General features: G+C 32.7%; 3 protein-coding genes across 7 annotated transcripts; all 3 read left to right on the top strand.

Moving 5' to 3' along the window:
* The first annotated feature begins 191 nt into the window (after positions 1-191).
* On the top strand, positions 192-7,074 carry ENGase (cytosolic endo-beta-N-acetylglucosaminidase). 5 transcript variants are annotated; one of them, XR_016176344.1, is made up of 10 exons: positions 192-445; positions 522-1,030; positions 1,097-1,549; positions 1,633-1,807; positions 1,890-2,108; positions 2,202-2,527; positions 2,588-2,755; positions 2,841-2,950; positions 6,366-6,537; positions 6,934-7,074. XR_016176344.1 is itself a non-coding variant. In XM_015331237.2 (10 exons), exons 3-10 carry the CDS (start codon positions 783-785, stop codon positions 7,008-7,010), a joined length of 1,776 nt encoding a protein of 591 aa, XP_015186723.2. In that variant the 5' UTR covers positions 193-445; positions 522-614; positions 713-782; the 3' UTR covers positions 7,011-7,074. The 5 variants fall into 5 exon arrangements, 4 of the variants coding, with proteins under 4 accessions (XP_015186724.2, XP_015186723.2, XP_015186721.2 ...); XM_015331237.2 differs by lacking the exon at positions 6,366-6,537 and having other exon boundaries at positions 193-445; positions 522-614; positions 713-1,030; XM_015331235.2 differs by lacking the exon at positions 6,366-6,537 and having other exon boundaries at positions 193-445.
* Positions 7,075-7,172: 98 nt separating this feature from the next.
* On the top strand, positions 7,173-10,258 carry LOC107071857 (uncharacterized). The gene is made up of 5 exons (XM_015331239.2): positions 7,173-7,470; positions 7,903-8,189; positions 8,544-8,840; positions 9,045-9,200; positions 9,285-10,258. Exons 1-5 carry the CDS (start codon positions 7,173-7,175, stop codon positions 9,543-9,545), a joined length of 1,299 nt encoding a protein of 432 aa, XP_015186725.1. The 3' UTR covers positions 9,546-10,258.
* A 5,918-nt stretch (positions 10,259-16,176) lies between these two features.
* Positions 16,177-26,767, top strand: LOC107071838 (uncharacterized). The gene is made up of 2 exons (XM_015331167.2): positions 16,177-16,745; positions 23,318-26,767. Exons 1-2 carry the CDS (start codon positions 16,680-16,682, stop codon positions 23,834-23,836), a joined length of 585 nt encoding a protein of 194 aa, XP_015186653.1. The 5' UTR covers positions 16,177-16,679; the 3' UTR covers positions 23,837-26,767.
* The last annotated feature ends 355 nt before the right edge of the window (positions 26,768-27,122 follow it).

Here is a 27,122-nt window from a genome sequence, read left to right as displayed (position 1 = left end):
AAAAATTATTGTTATTCGAGTAAATGAGGATCTTACGATCAATATTTAATTTTTATTATTATTCAATTGATTATATCAATCCTTTTCTACTATTCTCGTGTTATTTCGTTTGATTTTACCGCCAATAAATCGATATACAAAATGGAGTCAGTCGCGATATTGAAATTAACGAAAAGTCGCGGTAAATTTTTTTTTTACAAAAAACATCTTGTATACTCTATACATTCTTATATAAACATTTTAAAAATAATAAAAAGGATATGGTAGAAATATGAAAATATTTTTTTAAAATAGTTAACTGTGTATCTTATCTTGTGGAAAAAAAAAGAAATGAATATGATTATGCAGTAGTTGACGCATCGTCGATAACGTGTTATCAATATTTTCGTGTGATGAAATATAACATAATGCAATTTGAAGATTCTCATATCATTTCCTTTCACGTGTACGTTTAAATGGAAATTTCCAGTAGTAGACGACAACATAACCTCTTTGTCCGTTTGTTATGTTTTTTGTTACAGAATGATATTGGGGAAAAAATCTCATGGATTCCATTTATGACAATGCAACAAACTATTCGCAGCTGTTTGATAAAAATTTGTCTCGATAAAATTGTACGTGCGATAAGCAAATGTTTTATTCGTCCCATGAGTTATTTGTATTAAATATTATTCATCAAGTTTATAAAACACATTTTTTCCGGTATTTCAAGTACAACGGAAAGGCTTTGTCCTATAACTAATATAACATGTACGGAGTATGTCTATGATAACATCAGAAGAATGCAAACCGTAGAGATGAACAGTGGCAAGGAGGAATCTTTTCCATTTCGTAACCTTAAGGAATTGTACGATGGGTTAGAAAATTTGGTAACATGGCCAAGAGTGACACCGATGAGAGAGATCACCGAATACGTTTATCATGGATTAGAGGTACATCACAAAACATTGAGTTTAAGTAAACTTAAAGCGGACAATGTACCAAAAACTTTGCTTTGTCACGACATGAAAGGTGGTTACCTCCAAGATAGGTAAGATTTCACTTATTTAATGTACTTATACTTATTATAGAATTAATAATTTTGTATTTTATTCAGGTTCATAAATGGTTCTAATTCAAATGAAGAATATTTATTTTATCACTGGAGTATCATAGATACATTCGTTTACTTCAGCCACTATTTTGTAACTATACCACCTTATGGATGGATCAATGCTGCTCATAGCCATGGGGTAAAGGTGTTGGGCACGGTGATAACGGAGCATACCAATGGAGAAGATATTTGGAACTCGATCTTGCACTCTAAGGAAACTATCAAACGTTTTGCCAATGCGCTTGTTCGAATAGCTAAATTTTATAAATTCGAAGGTTGGCTATTGAACGTTGAAAATAAAATTAAACTAGAAAACATTGGTAATCTTGTATATTTTGTCAAATATTTAACTGATAGTATTCACAAAGAAATTATTGATTCTGAAATAATATGGTATGACAGCGTAACGCACACAGGAGAATTAAAATGGCAGGATGAACTTAATATAAAAAACAAGTAATGTTATTTTTTTTAGAATATTACATGTAACTATATGACATCATTTAGAATGATCGATATTAATTAATGTTTTATTGTAGAGACTTCTTTCTAAGTTGCGATGGAATTTTTTTAAATTACAATTGGACCGATCAGAAATTAATAAATAGTTGTACGCTTGCAAAAGATCTCGAACGTAACATAAAAGACATTTATGTGGGTCTGGACGTTTGGGGTAGAGGTTGTCCCGGAGGCGGTGGTTTCAATTCTGCCCATGTAAATGATTAACATTATTTTTGATATCAATAAAAAAGGATGAAAGATGAAGGATGAGAAAAGGATATTTTGATACTTTTAGGCACTGGAAAGGATACGCAAACAAAATCTATCGGTTGCCATTTTTGCTCCAGGCTGGACGCATGAATATTTCGGTGCGAAAACCTTTGATCAATTGGAGGATATGTTTTGGGCTCAACTGTTTCCTTTCTTATACGTTCATATTCCAATTTATTACAACGAAAAGTTTAGTACATCTTTTTGTCGGGGCAGCGGCTCGGCCTACTATCGTCGTGGTATTGTAAATAAAAAAAGGCTAACTTCATTATTTTTGTTTATTCTTGTTAGAGTAAAATACTTGTTATTTCATATATTTATTGCTGTTTGATTACAGACGCAGCTCGAGGATTCCAACAAGAAACCATTTTATAACTTGTCCATGCAAAAAGTACAAATTTCCGTGCCTGTGCCGTTTCTCAAAATTATTGCTTTCACGGAAGAGGTCCAATCCGTTGAAGAAAATGAAAATTCTACGAAGAAAAAAATTCTTTACGTGTATGAAACAGAAAAAAGTTTCGTTCGGATTTTAGACAATAACGTAAATTTTCAACCAAAATCAGCAGCCACAAACGCGAACTATTTCGAGTTTTGCAACGAATATTCGTTCGAAGGTGGAGGTTGTCTTAAAGTGATAACTACAAATCCTCTTTACTATCACAGGTAAGTAAATTAACAATAGAATTAGTTTAAATTACAAATGAAATAAAATACAATTTACAGATTATTCCTAGTATACGTCGAGTTTGATCGAGATCTGCAAGGATCCATTGTTTACAAGGCAGAAGAAACGAGCTCAGATGAACCTGTCCTGATATTGGGCAACGATTTAGGCTTGAAATCTATCACGTCTTACGAGAGCTTCGAGTTAGGAGCAGGTTGGAGAAAGTGGTAAGTAAGCACGAGGAAAAAAAGAAAAAAACCAATAATAGCGGTATTTACAAATGTTCATTTATCCTTTCTTACTTTCTTTTAGCATTTACCTGACCGACCTGAGGACCGTGAACGAGATCGGTGTGAAGTTCTACAGGGAGAATAACTGTTATTTGGGGGAGATCGCGTTGGAAGGGAAACACTGTCGATACGGTGAGTCGATCTTGCTAATCTCGCGTCGTCGCGTTCATTCAACTCTACCTTATTAGCCGCATTACAATGCTGATTCGTTTACACTTGTTTACGGGAACGATAGGTGTGGCGCCTACGCGAAACGAACAACGGTACTCGAGACAAACGGTACAAAGAGCAAAGACAATGCACATACGTCCAAAGAGAATATATATATGTCAAAGTTGAAAGTCTTTAGGGAGATAGGCTTTCGACACCCTTGACCTCGCATTTTAAAGAGAAAAATTCATTTTATTATTTATGCAAGTGCGCGCGCAAGCAATTAAGCATTGCGACAGAGAAAAGATTTGCGTAATTCGCAAAGAGTAGTTGGTTAAATGTATAAATTATTTTGCATTTGTCGTTTCACTTGAAATACGCAACATGTTTCGTACGTAAGCCTCGAGGAAGGAAGCAGAAGCGTTCGTTCGCTTGCTCGATCGAAAGGAGTACATTAACAACGATTCGTTGAGATTCTAGTGGCAGACCGACCCGAATTACGCTACTCCCTGTCGCAACACAGAGAAAGAGAGAGAAAGAGACCCCGTCCTATGTAATTCGAGAGTGTTCGAGGTGGCGGTCGTACCTTCATTGATATTCCTGCGGTACTTTGCTCGAGTTTTCGCGCCCCAAACCCCCCACCTCTTTCAAATATCGATTCCCGTTCGCCTATTACCACCTAGTCTTGCAAGCAATTTTATTCCAATTTTGATTCAACGATCCCTTGGGATGATGATACAGGTTTATAACCGTAGGCGGGATAAACGGGTAATACTCGATTATGCGTGACCTATAAGTAGATAATCCTTATACTAAGAGACGATGCCGTTTCACGTTTGTAGGATGAGATCAGAATGTTTTCCTGCTTGGCCAAGGCGAGCCAGTTGGGTGTTGTTGATACTCAAGGACGACGGTGGTCAGCGAGAGAAAAAGAGAGAAGTTTATAGTTAAGAGTAGAAAAGAAAATGCGCGTTCACTCTAATCGCATTCCACAATTTTTTTTTTCAAATTCTATCAGGAGAACAAAATATTTGATTACTTCTTATGGGTTGATAATAGAAATCAAAAAATCATTTTCGGTTAATCGGGTTACAACTCGACCGCCACACACGGGTCGGTCACGTTTTACTTTCGCGACGCGATGACGAGATACGGCGCTCCTAGGAACGTCTTACTGGAATGTAAACGTACGCAATCCATTGCGGGGAACGAGGTTCGTTGGTCTTGCACCGGTCAGTTCGTTGGCCTACTCTCTTAACCGTTTCGATCGCACCGATACGACTTCCTTCTCTCTTCTTCTACCCCTCCCTATGCCCCTCCACCAAACAGGTGCTTTCAGAAAATTTTTCTCTTTCTAATTGTAAGATTATTTTCTTATGTTCGATCGTCTCAACACTTGTTGTGTACGCAACGAATCGATATCGAAAGTAAATCCGACGGTGAAATTCTGTTGTCGGTGGTTAACGTAACTACTCCTCGACTTTCCGTGACGTTTCTCTTTGCCTTGCGTCCCCCTCCCCTCCCCCTCCCCTACCCCTTCTTCTTCTCCGTCAAGTGAGCTAGCGATTAGAAACCTTGTATTTCGTTCGTCTCTTTCGGCTCTTTTTTCGTGGTCGCGGTGGTTTTTCAGATGACAAGATTTGATTAAGTTGGAAAGTTCTGGTAGCGTCTAACGTTCAAATAATATTGTACTTTAATACCGTGGGAATAAAAGTAAGCAAGGAAGTCTTTAGGTATTTCAAGGTTGCTTCCGTATTTTCACATAGCGTTCATTTATGAAATCCTATTACGAGTACTTTCACCTCGTCCGATCGGATAATTATCCGGTTAGGACGAGGATGATAGGGTGAAGGGAAGGAAGATTCGTGACAGTGGTACAGTTTTCTGCTCCAATAAAGTCAGCTTCCGTTGGTTGGAGGGAAAACGGCTTGAAGGAACTCGATTTTCCAGTTGGCCGCGCGAATGAACGCGTGCGCGCCTAACTGTAGTATAGCGAAAATTGCATATACCTATTACTACTTGATATGCCACATGTGAACACATTTCAATAAATACTTGTACGTGGAAACTCGTTGCTTAGGTATTCGGGTCGTTACCCGTTTTTTTTTTTATGACGAAATAATCGAGTTACTGGAATATTTCGAATTTAATTGAAAATCAAGTTGGACGATCAATTCGACGCGGCTAAACAATAATAATAATAATATTGAGAACCGCATAAATTTAGTTTGAGTTTAGGTCGATAACCTGGCAAGAAGTTTACCTTCCAATTCTCTGCTTCCCTCGCTTCATTAAAAACACTCCGACTTCTTGGTATTTCCTGTCCGAATGCAACATGACAATTTCCCTTATGTGACGAAACATTAAATTGTAGTTCTAATCCTAACACTGGTTAACACCATTTTGTTAATTACTTGCTCGCTTTGCCAACGCTTTGCTATTCAACGCTTCTTATTTCTTATTTGCATAATTTCTCAGAGTTACGATCGCGCTCGCAAAGAAATGGGAACTCTAAAAAGAAAAAAGGAAAATGCCTCGGTTATTTGCTATAGAAGAAAGAAGAAAAGGTCAGATTATTATTTCATCTCCATGGAATGTACAGCAAAGAACAACAATTCTCATCGGAGCAACGACTCTTGGTCGTCGTCTTCGTTTTCCCACGTCCGGTCGGTTTCTAACGATCGCCACTTTCCTTGAGCGCTTGATTGGCAAAAAGTACCGAATCATGGGGTTAAACTTTCGCTAGCTCTCCTTGGAAACGTTTTAGATAAATGGGATGCCTGGATAATAATTTGAAATGCGCGCAAGTAGGATTCGCTAGCGTTCACGATGTTTGACCTCTCTCTCTCTCTCTCTCTCTCTCTCTCTCTCTCTCTCTCTCTCTCGGTTTAGAAAGGCAGAGAGAAACTTCTGGAAGTTCTCTGTTGGAATAGTTAGCTCCATCTTGTCCTCCGATCGGCATTTCGGAAACTTGAATAATAGTAGTAGTAGCGGCATCATGCTCGTGGAAAAAAAGGTATGAGAATAATAATAAAAGAAGTCAGCCAACGGGAGATATGCTTACCGAGTTTGGTCTCGGGCAAACAACAAACGCAAAGCATGGCGACGTTACTAACATGTTATGGCTTTTATCGCTAGAAGAAAAACTTATTAGACGTGGTTGGGCTAATTGTAGTCTAGGAGTGTGTTAGAACCAGGGCTAACTGCGGAAAGTTATCGCTCGAGTGAGCTTAAACCAACCTGTCGTTACGCGCGAGAACTCGCCTAACGTTTTTCACTGGTAGAACAACAAACGTCCTTTAACCCCAAATTTCTTCTTTGGATTTATTTTTGTTCCTAACCCCCCCCCTCTATTGTTTGGTTGTTCTTGGTTTAACGTTAAATCTTCTCGTTGAAGGCGCAGGTTGAAAAGGAGGGAAAGGTGAACGAAGACTGCGTTGTACCTGTGTGTCTACGGTGAGCGGGAAAGCGGGATAGAAAGAGGAAGGGAAAAGAGAGAGAGAGAAAGGTTGCTGCTGGTACAACATTCGCGATTCCTTCTCTTTACCTCTAAACGTTCCCCAGTCACGGTACGGACGTAAGATCGACTGGTCGACTTTGACGTTCACTTGTTTGCCGACTGTTCTCCTCCCTCGTTCTTATTTTTATCAACATTATATTATTCATTTTGACCCTGTCGTGTTGTCATCGGTGTACGCGTGTTATTTTAGTGTTTTTTCAAAAGTGTCTACCCATTCAACAAACTAGGATCATTTCGTTGATCATTCACATTTTGGGATTAAGATTTTGAAGCTAGGAGAAGGTTCAGATTGCTGATTGTCTTGGTACGTTGTTGGCTCGAGATTTTGATACACGTTAGATTGACCTTGCCTCTAAATTACCTCGATTTATACTTTGAAAAAATCTTATGTTATGAGTTTGTAAAAAGAAGATCTCGACACACTTCTTTCTTATTTAATTTACAGATCGTTGCGAGTCAGCGGACTGTGCCAACCGGATCAGCGACTACACCGTGTCTACTGACCTTTCCCGAACAACCTAGCCACGTTAGAAGTAATATAATATATTATAAGAATAAGATCGGAAGTATAGTAGTACCGAGCAACCGATAGAATCCAATTTCGAATTGATTTAATAAAAGAAATATGTAAAGGGAGAGATCGAAGATAGATTGAAGGAATTCCTTCTAACTTTGCTTCGAAATATGATGAAGGACAAAATAAATGACGCAAGTATGGCCTTGGACTCGACCGTCAGGAGTCAGGATTCTAGCGATTCGAACGAATCTAAGGAATTTAGCAATGCCGGTTCTAAGCCGGAAAGTTGCATGGAATCTAAACACTCCAAAGAGATATTGATATCGGATAAACAACATAAACAACAGCAACATCAGCCACATGCTAGACAACAAAACGACGAGGAGGAAACAAAATTGCGTAACGCGCAACACGGAGACGATTCTAATCTTCTCATGTTCACATCTTGCGGTCAATTATTGTTAGGTAAGTTTGAAATAAACTCAAAAAGCTTTTTATTCTTTTAATATGATCCTTGAGGTATATTAACTAGCGGCACGACATCTTCGTGCTAGAAAAGAAAACGATTTAATTTCTCGTAACACGCATGAGTTTTCATACGATGCTGTTGATCTTAAATAGACTAGAAAAAAAAGAAAAATTCATTAGAAAGACTCGAGAGATGTGCGCGTGTTCTAAGCCCTATGGAATAAAATAGCGTAAAAGTGAAAACATTTCACTTAGAAAGTTATAATAATCGTACACGTTAAGGCCATTAGAATCCGTAAAGATTCGCAAACCGTGACAACAAAAATTGGAATGTCAGAGGGAATTTGTCAGCAATTTTTGTCAGAAATGAAAACCTTATTTCAAGAAAAAAAAAACAATGTGATCTACTGACATTGTACTTTTGTACAGGTATCGTCTTGGTCGTGTTCGGTGTTTTGGTATTGGTCCATGGCGCTTCGTTAGGAGGATCAGGTGCAGGATTATGGGCAGGAACAGGTGCATTGGTGGCCGGAGCATTGGGAGTACTTGCAGCTTTGGCTAGTTCATCCGGAAGGACAAATTCTGGATTTTCTACAGCTCATTTAGCTTCAAGCTTGGTCGCTCTTGCGCTTTCCAACATGGCTGCCATCACGGCCCTGACAGCGGTCGTCAGGGACTCTCAAAGGACTCCGGAAACGACCCTTTTTACGCTTCCTGTAAGGATTCTTGGATTCCCCCACTCTTTCTCTCTGCATCGATTAACGTGCCGAGCCCTTATCGATGACCTCCTTTTCCCCTCTCCTCTCGTCCTGATTGGTGAGCAACTCGCAAGGTTTTTTACTTCGAGGTAGTCGGCTCGGCTCGCAAAGGTAGACGCGATCGTTGGAGAAAGTTATCAATGCCAAGGCTAAAATGCGGTCATGAAGCACCATTATGGAATTTCAGAGATAGTCTCGCTAACGTTCAACCCAAAATGGCTGCAAACGAACAAAATGGCAGAGAGAAAGAGAATTTCTCGATTGACCTTACGAAATATAATTCAAATGAAATCATTTTGTTGATTTTATTAGGGTGAAGAGAACAATATATTGGAAATAGAAGGTGGTTGGGCCGGTCTCTTGGCAAGCATAGGTTTGCTGATCGGTAGTGTCGCGGAATTACTCATCTCAGGCTACACCTGTTTGACCTTAACACCAAAACTCTGTAGCTGTCTGAGATCGAATCCAGCTGATGAGATCGGTTGCGTTGATGGTCGACTGAAGACACGTAATATGGTTCAACAATGGGTTGTCGCACAAAATCACGTGCCGAAGAACCAACCGATTTATGTGGTTCAACCGGTGATGCCTGTTCATCCCTTGATACGAGTAAGTATCTTCATTTTCGTATATATTTCTTTTTGAGAATGATGTCACAACGAACGTGTTCGAAAAGATTTTTGGGATGTGTAGGTCAGTGGCACGACTAATTGTATGACTAGAAAGTTCGGACGTCGATTGCCGTAAGGCAAATAAATTCTGATACCACTTTTTCAAGTTTTCATGTCTTATTTGTTTGTTTTTTCATTCCAGACACCTTACGGAGTACCACCACCACCCGGTGCACCAGGAAAGTATCCAGGAGGATTTATTTCAGCGACACCAATTGCTATACCACCAACACCATACGGCCCAGTCTCCGTAATTTCTCACATGCCGCCTTACGTTCAACGACCACCATCGCAAATGGTGAATGTTCCTAAATATTTTTAGGTATACGCATAACATTGTTAATGTTGCACGAATCGATGCATCTAACGTTTGTCCCCACAGATTCGACTGAAACATAAACGTCACAATCAATCGGAACAAGGGGACACCGTTGAAAGGAAAGGGCGCAAAGAAACGGAAGGAAAAAATGAATTCAAAAGAATATCATCGATAAGTGAAGATCAAGTTGACCTGGCACAGACCTATACCGGTTTAGATAAAAGAATTTCCGAAGAATTTATCTCCATAGCAATGGATCCAGATAGAAAGTCTAAAGCTTCGAGTCATCATGGCAGCGAAGTTGGTATCCCTAAGAATACGTGAAAACTGACCAACTCGATGCTCGATTAAATTCGTTGTGTCGAGTATAAAACGTCGTTGGGATCAAATAATTTCATAGCTTTCTTCGCGTGCATGCGAAAGAAAGAAAAAGAGTGAGAGAGAGAGAGAGAGATTAAGTAAGAAGCAAGAAAGAATTCCATCAGACGGCACACTTAGTTCTCTCGCATTTCTTTTTGATACCATCGGTATTATTCCATTTATAAACTTTCCAAAGTATACATAGAAACGTGAATTATTTTCTACATTAGTTGTTCGCATTGACGAATTTTTACGTATGTTGATTTAACGACGAAACAATTTCAAGTATTACTATTCCAATTCGATTTTGTCGGTTGCTCGAACAAATGAGATTTTAGATTAGATTTTTTATATCCCAAATCTCTAGTTATTTGTACACCTATCCCTTTTTTTTTCTTATTTTTTTTTTTACTACGATAGGCATGTACTTGGTTTTGTGTAGATTCTGTCATGTATATACGTTTACAAATGATAATAATAATAATTAATTAATTTTAATTATAGTAATAATGTTGAGATTAATATAATAACGTTAATAATAATTAATTTACAGTGATGATGATGATGATGATGATATATAGTTATTTTTATATCTAAACATCATCGAAATGTAGAAAGTTGTTGTCCGTTAATAAAATTTAATAAAATGTGTAGAAAGTTTAAGGAGGAAAAAAGAACATTTTGGATTTTATTAATCATAATGTTCCTGTCGAAGTACTGTACAATTAATTTCTGGATCGATTGCACATTTTCGATAATCAATATAAAGTTGCTCGATGATTGACAAATTTCTTTTGTAAATTTGACGCAACTCGTTCAATTCTTTTTCGAGATATTTCTTTTCTTTTTCCAAGATACGCGGTACATGCAATTCCTCTTCCTTTCTTTCCTCCGCCAGGGATCGAAATTTATTCAAATATATTCCAAGTTTAGCGTTTTCTTCTTGCAAACGTAACAATTCTTTCTTCAACCATTGTCCTCGCATGAAAACTCGGTGAACGAGTTTTTCCGTTGGGTCAGACTGCTCTGATCTGATCTCGGGGGTTTCTAAAAATACCAATTAAAGATACAAATCGGTTGTAAATACAGGCAGCCCTCGACTTTTTCTATTTTGCACATTTTTAAAGATAAAAATGTTTCATCCTCTGCGATCGGATGTCCCCTCTCAGGGGGACATCAAAATAGTCATCAGATGACTATTCAGATGACATTCAACAAAAGATGATGATTCAACAAAACAGTTTCAGTTTTGCATTAAGGGGTAACACCACTATAGAGCCTGAAAAAGATGTCTTTTTTGGGGAATTTTTTTTGCGAAAACTAAATGAGGAATAGAATTGTTTTTTTTTAGGGTTGTTTAATCATATATGGAACTATGCAAACAAATATTTTGATTGATTTTAGATAAAAAATGGCGTCGGTATTCATGGCTGAACCAAACCGTGTATTTTTTTTTTGGTAAAACGGGCGGACTCATACCTGAACAACTATAAGACCTAGAATAAAAAACAAAATAAATTCTTAATCTATGTACTATTATCTTGAGAAGTAAATACGGATTTTTCTCTAAGTCAAATTTTGTGAAAATTGCGCAACTTTGAATAAAAAAATCGACTTTTCGACATAAAAAAATGTAGAAAATTGTTTATAAAAAAAGAAGTTTTTATTCAATTAAAAATCGGATATGTATTTCTGTAGAAAATATAACTATTAAACTATCTTCAAAATTTCAAGTCAATCGGTTTAATGATGGTCGAGTTCTGTGTCCGCCAAGTTTTAAAAATGTAGTTTCGAGAAAAACGCGTTTAAAGTTTTGTTATCACTGTTCGAAGCGCTTTGAGACACTTCGTAAAAATAAAATTTCGCCATGTTAAAAATTTTTGTTTGCTTCGGGACTAAGTGCATAATGTTTTTAAATGTCTAAAGTACACTTTAAGCTAAAAAACAAAAAATCGATTTTTTGAAAATTCTACAGGGGTGTTACCCCTTAAGGCGTGCATCAACGTGTTGTGTTTTACTAATTTAGATAAATACTTTAATCCTTTCAATATGGCCAAAAATACAGTCCGAATGCGCCCCATTATCGGGATCAGTTATTTCTCCTTAAAAATAACTTTTATGCATAAAAGGTTGAAGATCTTCAAGACGCATAAACATCCCCATAACAGCGCACCATCAACAACAATGATTTCACCATTAAGACGGACTAAGAATCAGTTTTAGGCCTAACTTGGCGTTACTTTTTATCGTAGATATTTTTTAGTAGTTGTGACATATTGTCTCAGCCGTAATATTAAAAATTTTCCAGACTGGGACAGCACATGTTCCATCCGGTGCGAAAGGGTTAAAACAAAATTTTTGGTGCATATTTTTTTATATCCCACTACTTTTGAACATTCAACATTCGCACACACTTTCAGGAGCCAATTCTATGCGAAAGTTGAGGGCTTACTGTAATGCTAATCAAGTTATGAATCGGACAATACCGTAACTAATAATTTAGAAAGTTTCTTTGTATCTTTTCCATCAGCTCTCCAGTCAAAGTCCGGTGAAATCTCATGAAGACGTTTTTTTATTTTCGTTATTCTCCGAGCTGTAGCTTTCGATAATCCTCGAAACTTATCTTTGATATCATTAAGAGCATGAATCATAACGTCAGTTTCATCCTGTATCTAATAAATCACGTAAATTCATGTAATTATTATCATTAAATCGTATTCTTAATAATATACCATTTGATCGACGACAACTTCTACAATCTCTCGAAAATTTTGCAAATTTTTTTCAAAAAATTTCCCGCAGGGCCGTACCACCGTCCTGCACGTAAGGCATTACGTTAAAAACAAATTTTGCGGTATTGGTAATATCACCACAATAAACTCGCTCGATAACTTGTCGTATGCCTGTAATATCCGTCTAAAGGAAATATAGAAGTCTACATTATCGACTGTTTATAGATTAGTTTATTTTGTTACCATCGGTTGGAAACTCAGCTCGGTCGGTGCAATCGAATAGTTTCTTCTTGATGGTGTTCTCTGTACAAAATACAAAAACATGCAAAATACACGCATTTAAATTATTGGTAGGATAAATCAATTAGAGTGGATCAAAAGAAAAAGATGTTTAATTAAATTAAATTGAAAAGTACCAAAGTCGATGAAGCAACGGACAGACAATTTCCTGGACAAATAAAAGATTCAGATCTATTTAATTTATCAACTCTTCTTCTCTTAGACTCCATTGCCTTAAAATTTGTGAAAACAACGATCACGATAATTTAATTTCTATCTTTTTCGAGTACATCGAGCACAACTTTTTTATTTTATTTAACGCTGTTTTAATTTATTTAATTATTCTTTCTTAAATTTCATTGAAAAAATTTCTACAATGGAGATTTTCTTATTGCATATTTCGTATCTAATTGTCTTTTAAAGCTCCTCTTGAATCGAAATTTGATATCGAGAAATATTTTTTAAATACTCGAAACTTGATTTATTGACATATCAAATTGTATAAGTAGATATTTTCACTCATTAGAAAAAATTACAAAAGGTATAAAATAATAATAATAAAAATATAGATTTCTACATTACCGATTGTACATAAATTAGATTATTTTTTTACTATCGGTCGGTGCAATCGAATTTTTCCTTCTAGATGACACTCTCTGTACAAAATAGAAAATACACGCATTCAAATTACTCGTAAGATAAATCAATTAGGGTGAATCAAAAAGGAAAGGACATTAATCGAATTAAATTGAAAAGTACGAAAGAAGATGAAGCAACGGACCGACATTTTCCGGTACAAATAAAACTTTCGGATCTATTGAATTTATCAATCCCTCTTTTCTTAGATTTAATTGCATTAGAGTTTGTAGAAATAACAATCACGATAATTTAATGTATATCTTCTCCAAATACATTCAGCATACCTTTTTTGTTTCATACAATGCTGTTTTAATTTATTCAATTATATATATATCAAATTAGATAAATAGATATTTTTACTCATTAGAAAAACATCACAAATTTGATATGTAATAATAGTAAAAAAAAAAAAAAAAAATAAGAAATCCTTAGGATAAAAGGTTTCGAAAGGCGTCATTCCTGGAATGTTTCGAAATGTGCATGGAAATAGGAGCGTGCCGATTTAGGCGATGAATCAGCTCAGGGCATTCATCGTTACGTCGCCATCGAGGCACGACGTAACCATAAAATACATATATATCCCGTATAATAGCTGTTTGATATAATAGGATATAATAGGGGGGGGGGGAGGGGTATATATATATACACGTTATAAAGTGCTAGGTGTAGGCGAGGCGGCATTATTTATGTATGGGAAACGTTTGGTCTACAGATATCGTGGAATCACGAGCTGAGTTGACCCTTTCGCAATGATCGACTGGATTTCCTTGATAACAAGATAATTTTCTTATGGGGTAAGGCCACTTTAGTACCCCAAAAAATATACTTTTTTGTGAATTTTTTTTTCATGAAAATGTAATTTAAATTGAGTTTGCACAGGTAAAAGTTTATTGTACATAGGAGATTGACTGTAAAACATCATTTTTAAAGAATAATTCATTTAAAAATGGCGGTTGTGCAGCGTTTCTTAGACGACTTATTTTATTTTGAAAGAGTCCATATCAATAGCTATTGTAAATTTTGAATTAGTATCTAAAACATATGACTGTAAAACATCATTTTTATGGAATTATTTATTTAAAAATGGCGACTGTACAGCGTTTCTTAGATAACCTATTTTATTTTGAAAGGGTCCATGGCCGTATCAATAGCTACTGTAAATTTTAAATTAGTATGTAAAACATATAACTGTAAAACATCATTTTTATGGAATTATTTATTTAAAAATGGCGACTGTACAGCGTTTCTTAGATAACCTATTTTATTTTGGAAGGGTCCATGGCCGTATCAATAGCTACTGTAAATTTTAAATTAGTATGTAAAACATATAACTGTAAAACATCATTTTTATGGAATAATTTATTTAAAAATGGCGGTTGTGCAGCGTTTCTTAGACGACTTATTTTATTTTGAAAGAGTCCATATCAATAGCTACTGTAAATTTTGAATTAGTATCTAAAACATATGACTGTAAAACATCATTTTTATGGAATAATTTATTTAAAAATGGCGACTGTACAGCGTTTCTTAGATAACCTATCTTATTTTGGAAGGGTCCATGGCCGTATCAATAGCTACTGTAAATTTTAAATTAGTATGTAAAACATATAACTGTAAAACATCATTTTTATGGAATTATTTATTTAAACATGGCGGCTGTACAGCATTTCTCAGATAACCTATTTTATTTTGGAAGGGTCCATGGCCGTATCAATAGCTACTGTAAATTTTGAATTAGTATCTAAAACATATGACTGTAAAACATCATTTTTATGGAATAATTTATTTAAAAATGGCGACTGTACAGCGTTTCTTAGATAACCTATTTTATTTTGGAAGGGCCCATCGCCATATCAATAGCTACTGTAAATTTTGAATTATGAGTTAATATATTTTTTTTTATTGTATATAACAACAGCTAGAAAAGTACGTAGGTTTTTTGTGATATATCGATTTTTGACTGATAGGCGCACTTTTAAAGTCGAATTTGCAAAATTAGCAGAAAAATCGTCAGAAAATTGTTAAGAACAAATGAACTATTCCATATACAAAAAAAAGATTTACGTACTTATTTAGACAATATATTTTTAAAAGAACTAGTTAAAATTTGAAGTGAGTTGGTTGAAAATTGTCCGAGTTGTGGTTGGGGCCAACTTGAAAAAATGCTATTTTGAGACAAACGGGTTTACAGTCTTAAAGTTATTAGAAAGTCATGATGTATTTTGACAAACAAGTACTTGCATTAAGGATGATTTTTTGAGCATAATTTTTTGGGGCTATTTTGGAGATCCTAAGGAACCCATTTAAAAGAATAAAACAAAACAAAAATCGATTAATCTAACAGATGGAAATATTGTCATTTAGGTTATAATTTTTTTCTTTTGATTATGTTAAGTTTGAAGGGCCAGTGGTCGCGTGGCACACAACCCCGTTCTTGCGCCAAACACCTGTCTTTCTTTCAGTAGATACTCAAGTAATGTACTACTACTTCTCTTGTAGCACAAGTATCCAAAGAAGAAGAAGAAGACGACGGCTGGCAAAACGTTGAGCAGAAGGCCTGTCAGCTGCACCGCCAACAGCAGCTGACAACAACAACCAACAACGAATGGTCCGTGTGCTCATCGTTGCTCCCAACTTTTTAATACCTTTTCAAATTCCATATCTTAACCCAACCTCAGTGTTCTTAAATCCAATCTCTTTTTTTCCCTATTTCAGATCGAATTTCAATCAGAACAATTCGTCGGGATATAATCGGGTAATTCGATCATTCTAAACGCGGGACCTAATCGAATATTAGTCGGATGAAATGCGACTAATCGAACCTGAATGCACATAATCGATACCATTTATAAGTTTTCCCTTGAGAACAAAAAAAAAAAAAAAGACAAAATACTGGGATGAATTTTCTATGTGAACTGATTTAGCAAGTTCATTCTAATTCCTATGGTCTAGTCTGTGTCATCTATATGAACCATTTCAGGTATAAGAAAAAAAAAAGAAAGAAAGGAAAAAGGTAGAAGGGATTTAAGGGACTAGAAAGGAGCCAGATGACCGAACGTACGTGCATGTTGTTACACAGCTGCACACGTTGTGTTGTTTCAGTGTTTGTATCGGTTTGTACCGTCGTCAGACCGTCGTAGTAGTTTCTCTCAACGAAACCATTTCACCGTACCCACCACCTTCGCTCTCCCAGCTTCAGTCCACGTTGAACCGTCGTTCGCGTAACGTCCACTGTCTGACTGATTTGGTTTTTCCCTTTCTATTTCTAAGCCGGTAGTTGTAATAATATTCATCGATATAATTGAACTTCAAAGTTTTAACAAGTGTATCAATCGTTGATTTAAAATCCTATTATGAGTATGATTTCTTTGAGAACGTTATAAACACTAGTGTGAGATATCTCATTGAGAAAAGATTAATTATTATAAAAAAAAAAAAAGAGTTGAAGATGATCTCAACGAGGAAATCTATCGTGATATTGTTAACAATTATCACCCTAATCCTACCTATTGATGTAAGTTTTAATTACATTTTTAATAATTTTTTTTTTAACTTTTTGATACTAAACGTTGACTTTGCATACGAATCAACGCAGGATGGGCATACGTTGCATAAGACGGAAACGATGATTCTTTCTCTCGACAACGTGCGATTATAACAATTACAACAACAACTGTTAACATTAGATTTATGGATGTTTTGTTCACTATTTTTTTTTTTTTTTTAACTTACGAACATTGAATAAAGTAGTGTGGGAAGAGGGGGAGGAATTAACATTTAAGTTCAAAATTGTTTTTATGGTATTAAAAATATGTATATATATACATATTTTTTTTAAATATAATATTTAAATTTTATTAGGATATTCTGGCTACGTTTTGTTGTTGCTTTGTTATAAAATGTTTATTTAATATAATTCTAAATTATTTTTATTATATATCTTAACTATTATTATTATATAATAATAATAATAAATATTATTATATAAACATTAATAAAAAATTATCAATATATATATTGATAAATGTGAAATATATATATATATATATATATATAAATAATAAATTATTAAAATAAATAATAATTTTTTTTTATTTTTTAATAAATTTTTTATAATTTTTATTATTAATTATATTATAACATTTATTTTTAATATATAATATAATAATTATATTTTATTGGATTATGATTTTTATTATTATATAAATAATTTTTTAATAACTTTATATTATATTTATAAAATCATATGTACATAAATATAAATAATAAATTAATAAAATAAATAATAATTTATTTTATTATATTTTTATAAATTTTTTAGTAATTTTTATTATTTTATATATTTTATTATATATTTATATTATAATTTTTATTATTATATATATAATTTTAGTAACCTTATTTTATATATATAAAATTATATGTACATAAATATAAATAATAAATTATTAAAATAAATAATAATTTATTTTATTATATTTAAAAATTTTTTTATAATTTTTCATTATTATACATATATAATTTTAATAACTTTATATATTATATATATAATAAAAAATATAAATATAAATAATAAAATTTATATAATAATAAAATATATAATAATAATAAATATTAATATATAATATATAATATGTAATTATTATATAATAATAACAGTACACAATTACAAAGGAATACATAAAATAATAATACACGAAAAAAAATATAAAAAGCAATCTGAAAAAAACGTATAACTTGAATATATCAAAATAATTGAATTTTAATACAACGCCATCTATTGAAAAATTGCAGTACCTAAAGACCTAGATAACCTCTAAATAATAAATCTTTAAATTAACCATAAAAAATAAAAATAATCGTGATAAAAATTATTCTATATTCTTAGTTGAAAAAAATCACACAAAATAAAAAATATTTTATTAAGTAAAAGTAAATTGCAGTAGTCTCCAAGGTTATTGGAAACCAGCAATGTAGCACTGAATTTTTATATATAAAAATAAATATTTAACAAAACAAATTTGAAATTAGTCAAATTGACTCACAGTCCGTAAATTTTAACCTACACGTACAGACAAAAGATCTACCGGCTAATTGCTTTGATAATTAATAATAGGAGATAAAATAAAGAAAACAAAAAACAAAAAAAAGAAAAGACAAAATGAAATTGGAACTATCTCATAAGGATATTTCCTTCGAAGTGGCGAAAAGGTAAGATCGTTTGTTCAGATAAGAGAGTGGTTCGCATGAAACGCGCATCCCCGTGACGACAATAGGGCCCCGAACCCACACAAAGAAAGAAAGAGAGAAAGAGAATAGGGTTGAACCTTAAGGTCGACCGAGAAAGATCAGGGCTGGTCAAAAGTCTGTGCAATTTCTACTAACGAACCGTGCAACTCGTGGGAGCCGATTCCACAAGTGCTTATATCTTTTAGTTCATTCTTCGTTCATGTGTCTCTTTGCATGCACTTTTACATTTACACACACATACACACACACATACACTCATACACACACACGCACACAACACATGAGATAACTGCCCACGGATTATTTAAACTTTGACTTTTCGTTCGATTTCTGCGTCATTCTTCTAGTCATTATCATTCGAGTCCAATTACATTTTTTTATTGTTGTTGTTGTTGTTGTTGTGAAACATTCTCTTGGAAAAAAAAATATATATTTCGTTAAATATTTTTGAAATCAACTTGTTTTTAATTTCTTTTTTTTTTTTTTGGCTAGCTTCAACTTGCCCTAGTTTTGTTATTCATGTGCTGGGTTAGAGTTTGAAAGAAATTCATTTAAAAAGGGAGAACTGCATTTAAGGTGTTTATTAAATACCACGGCAAGTTTTATTTAACGAATAGAATATTCTAAACATTCGTATTCCCTTTTATCTCGCTAAAAGAATCGCCTACGACTAGTAATAGTAGTAGTTATTTTTTTCCTTTGAAATAAACACAAGTGCTTACTCATTACTTTGGTCGTTTAAAAAGGTAACACAACAAAAAAAAAAAGAAAATAAAGTTGGAAACGTTATAATTTTAGTCGGATCTATTGAAGGCCACGATTAGCCACAAATTTTCTCTTCCTTTTCCTCTGTAAAAAATAAAAAAAAAAAGAAGCATACACACACCCATACATATACATACACTAATTACGAGGCTGTTTGCAATTACTTTAGGTCCCTGACACGCGCGCAGGCTCTTGGAAAATCAAATGCAAATGTTCTCTCTTTCTGTTTCTGGTAGGAAACGTTTGAAAAGCTTTTTTTCACCATCTGACCTATATTTTTGCTAGCACCGAAGCTACGAAATTTCTTCTCTCTCTTTCTCTGTCTCGTAAAGTTATAAATCTATTTCTAATATAAGAGAAGAGAAATTCCACCATAGGTCACCTATTTTCCCTTGTTATTAACCTCAAATACACGATGCGTCACTATAATGGCTTTTGCAAATGTCATCTCTCTGAACGAAGCGCCACCATACTGGCTTTTGCGAATTTCATCTCTCTGAACGACGCGTCACTATAGTAGCTTTCGCTGATGTTATCTTTTTGAACAACGCGCCACTATTGTGGCTTGCTCTATTACCTCACATGTTCACCGTTTGTGTACCAACTGTATTATTAATTATTAAAGTAAATTGTCAAAGTTAAAGTATGTGTATCATGTTTTTAAGAAAAATTATAATTTAATTATCAAAAATTTAATTCTAATGTAGAAAACAACCATTATTCAACACATATTGTACAGTTTACATAATCGCGCCAAATTCAGCCGTGTCTAAGAGGTTAAATGTGTTCGATGTTTTATATCAAATTTATTTCGATTTGTCTGATTTAAAATTTACAGCTTCACGAACGAATGAAAGAAGGAACGAATGTATCTTTGTTAAACCGTGTAAAAAACTAAGAAAGGAAGGTGGGAGGGGGGGAGAGGAAAAGGGGAGGGGGACCGCCTTTAGGTGAATCGATTTGCTATGATTTATGATTTTTTATACCCAAAGTATTTCCCGCCCACTTCTCGTTTTTAAGCCAAAGGCGTTCGAAAACAATGGGAAGTTATGAGAGTGTTTCGTAAAGATAATTATCGAAGCAGCTGCTAAGGTATTTCCTTTAACCCTTCGAGCAAACTTGGGGGAAGACCATTTCGATTTTGAATCGTCGATGTAGTAGTAGTAGTAGGGTGAATACTATACTAAGTATATTATAGTAGTCACGATCATACCAATTGAACATGGAAATGGGAAAAATGTTACTTCCTTATCGTGTATTAATCGTGGAAGGGACCAGAGTAACATCCCCCTTTAACGCATTGCACCGGGCCCTTTATTGCACGCGTCGATGAATAAAACTACCAGATAGGGGGAAAAAAACCAACTCGACTTTTCGATGGTCAAGTCAAACGTTTATTCGAAAAAAAAAAGAAAGAAGAAAAAAAACACTAGAGGAAAGGGAAAAGGAAATAAAACATGCAAAGGAGGGGAGTATATATGTATATATATATATATGATGACAATTACAGCTTCCGGTTTGTATCCGCCCTGCCGGAAGTTCCTATTCATACTCGTCACTGCGAGAGCGTTGCTACTTCCGTTAATCGTCGATACGACAAATTTTCAATCAAACTATACTCGAATTCCTTTAACGTATCGAAATATTATTCTTTTTTTTGTCAGTGCTTTGATAATCTTTCAATTTAAATATTTTTTATTATTAATCATGTATTATAAATATTAGTATATATTATTAGAGGGAATTATTAATATTATATATAATATTATAAAATTATATTTAATTATTATTAAATTATTTGTAATTGTTATTTAATAAAATATTAATCCTTTAATGTATTGCAATATCATTTGTTTTAAAGCTTTAATAATTTCCCAATCGAAATATTTTGTATTATCAATTATATATTAAACTAGAATGCTCCGACCACGCATTGCTGTGGTTTTGTTATAAAATATTGATTTAATATAATTCTAAAATATTTAATGCAATCAAATTAATATTCACTAATAGTTTCTAGGAATTCAAATTAGGCATAAAACAACATAAATTTTTAATATATTTATAATATATAAATAATAACATAAAATAATACCACACAATTAGAATGGAATACATGAAATAATAGTACAGGAAAAAATATAAAATATAAAATATAAATATATATTATAATAAAAATGTAAAAAATATAAAAAGTAAGGTTAGTTATGTCATATGTAAATATGAAAAAAAACGTATGACCTAAATATATCAAAATAATTGCGCTAATCAAAATAATACAGCGCCATCTAATAAAAACTTACAGTATCTACAGATCTACATAACCTCTAAATAATAAATTTTTAAATTAGCAATAAAAAATAAAAATAATCTCGATAACAATTATCCTATATTTTAAGTTAAAAAAAAATCATATGAAATAAAAAAAAATTTATTAAGATCGATTCAGTAGTTTCTGATTAGGGAAATTCCTTTGAATTTATTGCAATATCATTTTTTTTCACAGTTTTGATAATCTTTCAATTGAAATATTTTGTACATTCAATAAATTAACCCGTATTGGTCGTAAGTCACATGGGAAATGACTTACAAATAAAAATATGTTATTAATAATAAAATAATAAATTATAATCTTATATAATTGTAGTAATTCTTCAAAAAGGAAAAAATAAATAATTTCTAATAAATAATGAGTTATTCTTATAATATTAAACAATTTTATTGCATATTTACTGAAATCACTTAAAACTTGTTTACAATTAGTGAGAATTATCAAGATAAAAACCTGACGACCAATAAGAGTTAAATATTAGCATATTATTAGGAAATATGTATAAAGTATATTATGAATCAAACTTTTATTAATATTTCCAATGTAAGTTTTACAAAAACAATCTTTTATACAGTTTTTGAGTTAACTGTAAGAGTTCAATATTTTGTTGAAAGCTTTGATAATCTTCCAATTGAAATATTTTGTATTATTATTATTTATATATATTAAATATTAGTTATATTATTAGATTGAAACAAAAATGTACTATTATTTCCAATGTTAATTTTACAAAAACAATCTTTTATACAGTTTTTGAATTAACTGTAAGAGTTAAATATTTTTTTTCAGAGCTTTGATAATTTTCAATTGTGTGACACATTTTGTATTATCAATATATTAAATATTAATTATATTAATAAGATAAACCAAATATATAAATTTTACAGAAACAATTCACTATGCAGTTTATAATACAATAAACGTGACAACTTTAGATTCACCCCTTCTAATAGTATTAATGCAATATTATATTTATAAAGTATTAGTATTATTATTATGACGCTATTTTTGATCAATTCGATAACTCGTCTACGTTATCATTCCTCTTTGAAATCGATCGATACGACCTGACACGTATTCTCATTTTTCAGGATACACCTTTCGTTTTTATCTCGTTAAAAGAAATAAGAAATTAATAACGACACGTGCCGAAAACCGGCTGCTAACACCTGCTAACCTACCTTACCCCAACTCCCATACCCATATATTTTTCCAATTCGTTTATTTCTTTGTAGAAATTTGAAAAAAAATATATATTCTAAGAATAAATAAAAAAAGAAAAAAGTAACAGTTCAATGTACTTATTTCGAAGAGGAAAAAAAGAATCCACGAGAGAAGGTAACCAATAACGTGAATAAATGAAAAAGGAGGCCATTTCTGTTCTTGCCTTTAGGTTATTTATAACATTTTTCCATGTATTTACGGAAACGAAGAGAAAGAAAGAAAGAAAGGCAGGCGCAAGGTGTTCGCCTCGAAGTCAGGTGCATTTTATTCCTGGACACCTGTTCTTCAACGGTCCAATTTGAATACTAAATTTAGTCGAAGATAAAACTGATCGTATTCACCCCTTTTACGATCAACAACAACAACAAAATGACAATTTATCTAATTTCGCACTAACCTTTTTTTTACTTCGATCTCGTTTACTGTGAAGGGTAAGGGGAATGTAGGGAAAGGGAAGTGAACCTTAAGAAAAGAAGGTGGTATTAACCGTCTGTTGTTTTCTGCTTCGATTCCAGGTGACCGAGGGTAGACCACGCATAAGGCATCATAAAGGGGGTTCGCATTGCACCAGATGCGGTCCAGGTTGGGGTGCAACCAGTAGATGTGTTCGTGGTCGTGACACCGAATGTACCAAATGTTTATCTGGCACTTATAGTCCTCATCACAGTACCCAACCCTGCTGGATATGTTCGAGGTGTGGTCCAGGATTGTACGAAGCACATCCGTGTACCGCAAAAACCGACACGGTTTGCGATTCATGTCATCGTGCTGCTCCGGATAATCCGGATTATCATAGGAAATGTAAAAATCGTGGCAACTTTTTCTTGGCACCCGAAGATGCCGAAAATACCGACGAGGAAACTGTATTGATCAATCAACCTGAACAAATATTTCATTTGACAGACAGACAAAAAATTATTGAAAAAGATATCGAAGCTGCTGGATATCATGATTTGCTATTGGATGAAGAATCAACTGATCGTAACGATTACGAAAATTACGATTCCAAATCTCGAACGATGCAAAGGCTTTGAAATTCATTTGGGTGAATTAGGTTAGGTTGAATCAAAAGTACGTGCGTTTTTCTTTTTCAATTAATATTTCCAAAATAAAATTTACAAAAATAATCTACCCCATTATGCACTTGTTTTTCATTAACATTTTCAAAATAAATTTTACAAAAATAAACGACCTCATTATGCAGTTTGTTATACAATAAAACGCACGAAATTTTGTTTCACCCTAATAAAAGGGGGAAAAAAAAACATAAAAAAAAAAAAAAACAATCCTTGTTTACTAGTCAAAACTCAATATGCCAACATATATATGTGTACATATGCATGTGACGATCATAAGTCCAAAGTTCTTCCGAAATTAACTTCGATAAAGTATGAATGTGTGTGTTTTTTTTTGCACGAATGTCCATTTAAGGGGCACCACTAGTGTGAAATTTTGAAAAAAATCGATTTTTTTTCTTGCATATTTCGATAGTCTCTATACCTTTAAAAATAACATACTAAAATTTCAAGTGCATATCTCAAATAGTTTTTGAATTAGAGTCATCAACTTTGAATTACAAGCAGGCCAAAAATTATCAAATATTCGCACGAAATTTGAAACGTTTTATTCAAAACTCCGCCATTTTGTTAAATTTCAATTTTTCATTTCGACCGAGGTTCATGGTACGGAAAATTTCTTCTAGTTTAATAAATTTTTTGGTTTTTTTGATTTCAAGGTTGCTGTAACTACAGCAGTAAGGGGACTTTTTGTTGGGGCCTTGGAAAATTGCAAATAACTCGCTTAATTTTCAATTTTCTGGTCCAAAAATTTAGTCATATATTCATTACATATCCACGAATATCTCCTTAAAAAAATTAAAACATTCCAAGCAGTAGTTTTCTTTAAAAAATATTCTCCAAAATCACCTTTTTTTCAAGCGGTCACACTAGTGGTGCCCCCTACCAATATGGCAGCAGCACGCTTTGTATACTATAGCTATTTTTATTTGATTCATTTTTATAATACTTTGAATAGGTATACAACGGTACTAGCGAATTATCGTATGAGAAAATGATTATGTAAATGATAGAATGTGTACGAACTTTTTTCGTTTATCGATGGCATCATCATACTTTCATTTTATCTTTAATTAGGACGCTTGTAATATCGGTCTTTTGTTTTATATACACGTCTTGTATATAATCACATATTGCATATATTTCTATTTTTAATGTGAATAATGTGAAAATTAAATGGTTTTCATTTTTTTTTGTAACTTTTCGAATTAGATTTCATCGCGTTACAACGACAGAAACATCAGCATCGTTTTGTCGATTACAATCCGTCTATTTTAATTTTTTTATTAACAGGTTAAATGCCAGGGGGGTCACCGGTGATCGGCACTTAATTTGGCTGTGATGCCATGGGGGCCACCGGTGACCGCCGTGGCCAGATTAATAGACATATATTCCACATCCTGGCGCCACGGACAATTCCGGTAAAATTGGCGTGGCATTCAACCTGTTAAATAAATGAAACACGCCATTATGGAGAACACGAAAGATTCTAAATTGGTGCCAATATGTTTTTTGTTCTTGCTGATTTACAATGTTAGTTAATGGTTATTACGATATGATATATATATATATCGTGAAAATACACGATATTTTAAGAAAAAATAAAAAAAGATAAAAATACGATCGAAAAATAAATGTTTCTTATAGGTTAGGGTTGCGTAAGTTTATGCACATAACAAGTACCCTAATCGCAAATGGTCGATTATCATTATTGCCAGAAAACGAAATAAAATAAAACCAAATGCACTAGAATCGTAATTAACCCTTAGAGTGCTATGAACGTATATATGCGTTTGGTAAAAATTACCATAGTGCGTCTATTGACGCATATACGTGTTTGTTAATATTAATGAAAAATAATGTAATGTTTATATTAATTAATTAAATTATATTCAGAAATGAAAATTTTAATTAATAAATACAATTTATTATTAGAATCTAGTTAGTAATAAATTATTCCATTTCTACAAAACATTTTAGTTCAAAGTATTTAGCACTCAAAGGGTTAATAATTCTACTTTTTTTTTTAATCATTTCACGTTTTCTTCCTAATCGTTTATACATATACATACGATATATCATTGCAAAAAAAAACGTATATAAATATTAATAAGAAATAAAAATAGCATATACTTTTTTGTCCTCGTAGATAGGAAAACGCGTATGGGAATTATAACCTATAAAATATTTCACACATCGAATACGCCTAACAATTTAATTATGTGTATATTATTATTGTTACATTTTTTCATTTCATCCCTTAAAACATATTTCAATTCTAAATCGTTCATACTATTATAATAAATTGTTATATTATAAATAGAAACCTCTGATTCGCGATATATATATATATATATATTTAAATGAACATTTTATCTAACAATTATAACACACTTTAGATAAAATAAAAAAAAAAGACTCAATTATTACGAAAAAAAATTAAAAAAAAAATGAACAATAAATGGACGTTCTTTTTCTGAAAAAAAAAAAGAAAAACATTTTCTAAATCTAATTAAATGAACTTACGTAGAAAAATTCGTTGTTCCTATTTACGAAGAGTATGCACTTAAAAAAAAAAAAAAAAAAAAAAAAAAAAAAACTAATGCCAAAATAAATCATCGTATACATACACAATTATTTAATAATGAATAATTTTTTTTGGCTTGTACGGAAGCGTTTGTAAAAAAATAAAAAAAGAAAATAAAAAAATCATTCGTTAACCGTCCAGCCAAAAGTCATTGGTGCTTTGCATTATGAGCGCGTACGAATATGGGTATTTTAATACCCCTAACTTTTAATTTATACATAATAAGTCTGTAAATGTAAGTGTAAATGTAAACTTACGATATTATAATGTTAATAATAATAACAATAATAATATTAACAATACACCAGAATGAGTTATCCCTTTTAGTCGCCTCTTACGACAAGCTGGGATTTACTGCGGTCATATTCTTTTACCCCAGACCAGCAGAGGTATAATAAATAATAATTTAATGAACAATAAAGACGGACATGATACTTCAATCATGCTCGTTGTTTTGTTCTCGTCGAAAAGCACGAACAAGAATTACCATTCATCTTGTTTCTTATAGTATCGAGTTCTTCTAACTATTTATGGTACATACACACACATATATATATATATTTAAAATTTTAAAATATATAAATAAAATTTATACATAAATTAATAAATAAAAAAAAATTTTTAATAAAATTTTAAAAATATATATATACATATATT

Source organism: Polistes dominula, unplaced genomic scaffold (assembly GCF_049000335.1).
Source record: "Polistes dominula isolate Pdom_NZ unplaced genomic scaffold, Pdom_raw_medaka contig_84, whole genome shotgun sequence".
Classification (NCBI taxonomy): Eukaryota; Metazoa; Arthropoda; class Insecta; order Hymenoptera; family Vespidae; genus Polistes; species Polistes dominula.
The sequence above is the reverse complement of the archived record's forward strand: the minus strand, read 5'-3'. Positions and strand labels throughout refer to the sequence as shown.